Source organism: Sinocyclocheilus grahami, unplaced genomic scaffold (assembly GCF_001515645.1).
Source record: "Sinocyclocheilus grahami isolate Dianchi unplaced genomic scaffold, SAMN03320097.WGS_v1.1 scaffold890.1, whole genome shotgun sequence".
Classification (NCBI taxonomy): Eukaryota; Metazoa; Chordata; class Actinopteri; order Cypriniformes; family Cyprinidae; genus Sinocyclocheilus; species Sinocyclocheilus grahami.
In genome coordinates, this window is record NW_015506069.1 from 43835 (window position 1) to 50321 (window position 6487).

The 6487-nt window shown below is 33.2% G+C and overlaps 1 protein-coding gene across 1 annotated transcript in view; it reads right to left on the reverse strand.

Moving 5' to 3' along the window:
* Positions 1-669: 669 nt before the first annotated feature.
* Positions 670-6487, reverse strand: part of LOC107563817 (uncharacterized) — a 20695-nt gene continuing 14877 nt past the window's right edge. Inside the window, exons 8-21 of the mRNA XM_016248785.1 lie at positions 6306-6400; positions 6096-6176; positions 5868-5993; positions 5326-5478; positions 4742-4825; positions 4534-4622; positions 3657-3706; positions 3125-3195; positions 2794-3011; positions 2271-2527; positions 1983-2099; positions 1690-1843; positions 1048-1095; positions 670-951 (exon numbers count right to left, since the gene is read on the reverse strand). Coding sequence (XP_016104271.1) covers positions 689-951; positions 1048-1095; positions 1690-1843; positions 1983-2099; positions 2271-2527; positions 2794-3011; positions 3125-3195; positions 3657-3706; positions 4534-4622; positions 4742-4825; positions 5326-5478; positions 5868-5993; positions 6096-6176; positions 6306-6400 — 1806 coding nt within the window. The 3' untranslated portion in view covers positions 670-688. The remainder of the gene's footprint in view (positions 952-1047; positions 1096-1689; positions 1844-1982; positions 2100-2270; positions 2528-2793; positions 3012-3124; positions 3196-3656; positions 3707-4533; positions 4623-4741; positions 4826-5325; positions 5479-5867; positions 5994-6095; positions 6177-6305; positions 6401-6487) is intronic.

Consider the following 6487-nt stretch of genomic DNA (forward strand, 5'->3'; position numbering starts at 1 on the left):
ATTATCATACAGTTACAACATCATACAGTACATACCTCATATAAAAAAAATACATTGACACAATTGACATATATACAGTGGGGACCAAAAATAGAATATGGGGATTACAATCTCATTTAAATCTGGGTATACATTATAACATTTAGAAAATTACAACTTATTAAAAGTTATTACACAAATGAAGGAATATCACAAATTTGTACAGCCCGTCAGATGTTTTTGCTCAAGATATTCTTTGGATCATGCTGGAGAACATGAACAGCAGGAGTTAATGCCAGTAACACCTCAATTAGGAAAACAGAAACATCTGGATCTCTCGCTACAGCCAAGTACAGTAGATTAATGGTGAAACCATTGATGTGAAATCAAACCAGATGTGAAATCTATAAATCTTGAAATTGTGAACAGCTGAATGGTTTCAGATCTCCACCTTGTAAACGCCACCTAATTAATGTAATTAACATATAGAAGAGCACCAGTCAACATCCAAATCCTTTATTTGAGCAGTGGAAAGAATTCCTTAGATTTCCAAATACTTGCAGTACTCCAACTCTGCAACAATGTGTATGTCTGTTTGGAACCTGACATGGCAGTAAGCACTTTTCCACGTCAAAGACCGTTTTTATAATTCTGAGTGTGGATTTTACCATATGCACACTCCAAGATCAAATCCACGCATATGCACATTTTATAAATGAGGCCCCAGTTCATTTACTAGATCAGATTCGTTCTTCTTCAGCAGTCTGCAGAATTCTATTTTTGCATTATCTCCTTTAGACTCAAGAGCATTCAACAAGAGTCTCATTTTCTCCTGTCGTGTTTCTGCAACATGGATCTTACTCCACATTTCAGGAGTAATGATGTTTTTGCTCTTCAAACTGTCAGCAATCGCCATCACTGATGAAACTCTCTGAATGAGTTTATCTCCATGTGTGTTCACAAATTCAGTTTCTGATTGAAACAAAAGATGATTTCAGTTAGTCTTCAGAAGAGTGTACAGTATGTGTAAAACACAATTACAAGAATAAACATGTCATTAAAACATACCTGGGATCCTTCTGTGTGCAGGAGGTTCTACACCTTTACTTGGTGCTATTAACAATAAAAATGATAAAATAATTAAAAACAGACATTTGAGATTACTGAGAAATCTGACAAACATTTTAAAGTCCTTAAAATCTTTTGACGTCTCGTTCCTTGCAAGGAATGAACCACTATCTTTCCAGCCTTAAGCTATATTCTCTAGTCTAGGCCAAACCACCACACACCATAAAGATGAATAATGTCACATGTTTGGACTATTCATGCATATTAACAAAATTTCAATATAAAAATTATTCTATTTATGTAAGTTTATCTATTTATAAGTATTTTGTTTATCTATTTAATGTGATCACACTAATTGAGATCCTCATTGTTTTGTGCCCAATTAAAAAAAACAAAAAAAACTAACTTAATTATATATTTAAAGAAATATTGCATTGCTCCCTTAAATTGTTTTAGCATAGTTAGCTATGGCTACAGTTTTGTTAATCGTGTAGCTATTTTGAAGAATAATGCTACACTTTAAAAATAGCCTCCCCAACACTGTAGCCAAGGACATAGTAATGGTTTCTCACAGATTAGTGTCTGTAGATAAACTTAAATCTCTCCCAAACTTTCTCAGTTCTTTTACTCCTACATGAGTACCTGTAAGAGGGATTCGCCGTCTGGGCCACACTTCCTTCCCATCTTCAGTTTTGTCCAAAACAGCCAATCTGACCTCCTTGATGTTGACATCCAGAAACACTTCAAATGTGGGATGATAGTTTGGACCAAAATTGTCAAGCTGAAACATCTCCCTCTGAAAAAGAGTACACCAATATGAAGACAACATTATAAAGTGGTTAGTTCTGACTCTTCATTGAATATTGCTGCAAATATATATTTTATTTATTCAAATGTTTTAAATATATTAAATTCAAATGTTTTTATTTTGTTACCATTGGTTGCACTTCACAGTCCTCTGGCTGACAACACAGACTGTATTCTCTGTCAGTAAAAAGGCGACATTTTGAAGTTGTCTCTATGTATGATTTATTGTGGTGCAAACGCTGGACCTTGAGGAAAGACAAAAAAGGGGTGAATTTACATCAACATGTCACTATACAAAAGCAATAATAATGTATATATACAAATACGCTTAATGTGTTAGGGAAGCTTTGAAAGTTACAGGTTTTTATTTTATAATACTCAAAAAACAAAGGAACAATATGATCAGACTGCAGTACCTCTGTTACTGGAACATTCCCTGGAAGCAAGTGGACATTAAGTATTTTCTGTTCCTGTTCAACAGTTACTGGTCGAAGAAAGAGCAAAACTTGGCCATCAATGGGGAAGCCAAGTATCGTTTTAATCCAGATGAGCCCAAAACGGCTGAGTTCTCTGATGTCAATGATCACATGAGTTTCTGTCACTTTGAGTGGCTGTATTATTTCTATATTACCACCAGTGAAATGTGCTACAGCCAAACCATCCTTATCTTCCTCTGCAAAATACATTTAAGAATGTTGTTATCTGGAATAAAGGTATTGTTTTTCTAATTATACTGTGACTAACATTTCACATGAAGTGCTCTTTATGTAATCATTATGTACTCTCGTCACACTCCTTGCTAATTATTTACATATCTTCAATAGCTGCAGTTTCAAGAAATTTGAAATTTTAATTATAAATCACTTCAATAAATTCTGTGTAGTTGTTCAAGTCAACCACAGTGAAACATTAATATTTAGAATGTAGAAATAAACCTACCTGAGAATATCACACAGTGAGGAAGGTGCAGTCGCAAGACTGATTTTGCAGAACAGTCAATGTTGTACAAGGGTCCTGCAGGCCGCATCTGACCCAAACTATGTAACAGACCAGGGTCCCATGAGACCACGCTATACAGCACCTCTCCTTCACCCTCCATCACAAACACAAGACTGGTCAGACTGCAACGAAACCGACCAGCATGTGCACACACAAACCTGAAGGACAGGATATTAATGACACTTAAGTTACATAATTATTTTTTTTTATTATTCTATCATAACAATCTGCTTATATCCTAACAATGTCGAAAAAATAAAGTGTGCAATACCTGTGTGTATTCTTGAGTTTATCTTCATCACAGCTCAATTCTGGTGTGAACACTTCTAAATCTTCTAAAAACTGAAGTAAAGAAATAAATGAAGAATCTTTTAAATACAATTTTGGAGGATAACATATTTACTAACAGCTTGTGCCAGTGCAAACCCTTGTTTGGTGTTAAAAACTACTGTCAGGACGTACTACAGACACGTGGTAAATCAGCCAAGGAACTTTCCACTCCCATTGGCACTTTTTGGAATTGTGCTTTCACTCTAATTTACCCTATTTATGGCCCTAAATGTTTACATATTATATTTCTGTAAACATTCTGAATAATGGGATCTCAATCATTTATCATACACTGAAACCTCAATAGGGATGATAAAATATTGTCATACTGTACCACTATTTGTAGTAGAATGGTTTATAGCTTAAAATCATCTCCAGATTTATAATGATTTTAGTGAAGAAAAAGAAAGAAAGAAAGAAAGAAAAAGAGGGAGAAAAACTTAAAACTCCTCTCCATGACAGCTGCTACTCACGGAGTATGTTGATGATTCAGCTTTTAGCACAGAATCTGAACTCTCTCCCTCTGTCAGACAAAAAGAGCAAGGGAAGGAAATAACTGGGGTTATTAAATTTTTTTTAAATATTTTTTTAAGTATTTTTTTTACACATACTAAAAGTATATATTTACTCATGTGTTACATAAAACATTTCTGAGAAAAGAAAATCAGAAAAAGAGGGAGAAAAACTTAAAACTCCTCTCCATGACAGCTGCTACTCACGGAGTATGTTGATGATTCAGCTTTTAGCACAGAATCTGAACTCTCTCCCTCTGTCAGACAAAAAGAGCAAGGGAAGGAAATAACTGGGGTTATTAAATTTTTTTAAAATATTTTTTTAAGTATTTTTTTTACACATACTAAAAGTATATATTTACTCATGTGTTACATAAAACATTTCTGAGAAAAGAAAATCAGATCAGATGTTATTATATCACTGTCTGGTACATTACTATGAAATAAAGATGTGACTTAAAACAGCCACAAAGCTGATCTACTGTATGTGTCCACAAAGGTTGTTTGAAATCTCTCATTGGCTGAAATCACTGAAAGCAAAGCCATTGAATATTAAAATAAAAAAGCAAAACATTATCCTCTTTCATCAAATTTTAAACCTAGGTTTAAAAAAATGTGTGACTATATTATATACAATATTTTATTAATTTAAATTAATTATAATTGCATATAAGTGGACTTTACCCTCCATAAAATACTGTAATGTTTGGTTTATTCCCAGTCAAATTAATTATGTGGTACATTACATAATGAAGGCATAAATGTCTATCTAACATGTGTATAGCTCTTATGCAAGGGTCTTTATAATAATAAAAAAATCAATAATCTATTTGCTTACTTCCACTCTCACTCTTTTCCTGCTTTGTCTTCAGCTTCTCCTCTGTGAATCTTTCCATGTATGGCTTAAACAATGCTGAATTCCCCCAGCTAATGAGAAAAACATTTAAAACTTTAGTTTAGAACATACTTCAAAATTATTACTTTGTGTATATCTAATCTCCATAATGAACTTAAAGAAAAGGCTAAAGAAATATCTAATATCTTACACAGTCAGAGTCCAACCCATCTTCTCCAATGACGTCTTCTTTGACTGGAGTTCCTCCAACATGAAATGATCTCTGGCATTTATACTGAAAAAGATTTAAATAATTAACTACATTCATTCTAAAGCTATAAGAGCTTCTGGTTTACTGTGTTCAATGGCTGGGGAAAACCTATGATAATCAATATCGGTAATCAAGTGGAAAAAAAATCTATTCAGATATTTCAGCTGATACATGCAAACTCCACACAGAAAGGCCTTTACAATTTACAGTAAGATCATATTTGTTAACATTAGTTAACTACATTAACTCAAACTTACAATGAAAAATCTTTAAAAAGTTGTATTAATTAATAATTATTAATATCCTAAGTTGTATCATGTCTCTAAAATTGTGCTAACATTATTTAATGAACCTGAACTAACAAAGTACAGTTGTATATTTATTAGCTAACACAAACCAAGATTAGTTCATATTGTAACAGATGTATTGCTCATTGTTAGTTAATGCATTAAATAACCTGGAACCTTATATTTAAGTGTTACTATGGCATAAAATGTACTTAAATGGTCAGATATTACTGTTACCTGAGTTCAATCAAACTGGGACAGGCCTTAATGAGGGACACAATTTCTGAGGTAAATGGTTCAGTCAGACCTGAATCCTGCAGAAAGACTTTCTTCAAACCAGACACTGATTGCAGGAACGGCAACAGTCTAACTTCTTGTTGCCTAGAACGTCTAAACAACACAAAAAACCACACAAATGTGTAAATGTGTCACAAACCTTTAGATGCTTTTATTGTTTTTAAATAAAATGTAAAAGTTTTTTTTTTAAATAAATAAATTGAACTGATTATCACTAATAAACACCTAATACATTTACTGATCACGATCAAAGTGAAAATCATTTACTCACCCTCATTTTGCTGCAAACCTATAAGACTTCTGTTTATCTTCAAAACACTCATTTGTGTTTCAAAGATAAAAGAAAGTCTTCTGGGTTTGGAACAACATTTTTGGGTGAACTAATCCTTTGATTTTTGATGGCGAATGGCAACAGCATATGATAAAGCAATTCTTAAGGTGGTATATCAGAAAAAAAAGAAAGAACGAAAGCTTTCACTCACAAATATCCATAACTGAACAATGGCTGCGTGTTCTGTGATTTCACCCAGTTGATGGTGGAAATAAATGAGCGAGGAGAGGTTAGAGTTAATTCCGCGGCTCTGAACTCTGATGTGCCAAAAGACAACCTGAAGCATTCACAGATAAAACATTAGTATAGGTTTATATTATGCAACAGGTGTTAGGACGAGACTGTCATTTTGTATGTGACAAGTGATTGAGTTTCATACTTGATGTCTCCATCTCTGACTGACACAGTGATCTCTGGGTGGAATCCACTTAGTTCTCCATAGTTTTCAAGCTTCTTTATACTGGCAGGTATATCATTTAATAAGTGCATTTCATTTTTATATATTACATAAAATTGATTTAATATACTGAATAACTGAATATGGCAATAAGTATTTACAAATGTTATTCTAAAATCAATTATACATTACTTGAGTTTATTCAGATTCTTTCCTTCAGCAGCAGCTGAGACCAAACCAACAACATCATCTGAAATGTGATCCATTATCAACCTTTCAAAGTAAAACAACACAGTATATCAGATTTGATTGTCATTATACACAGTTATTTCAGGTTTGCATTTGCAGTGTTTCAGACCAAAGTATGGGAGATG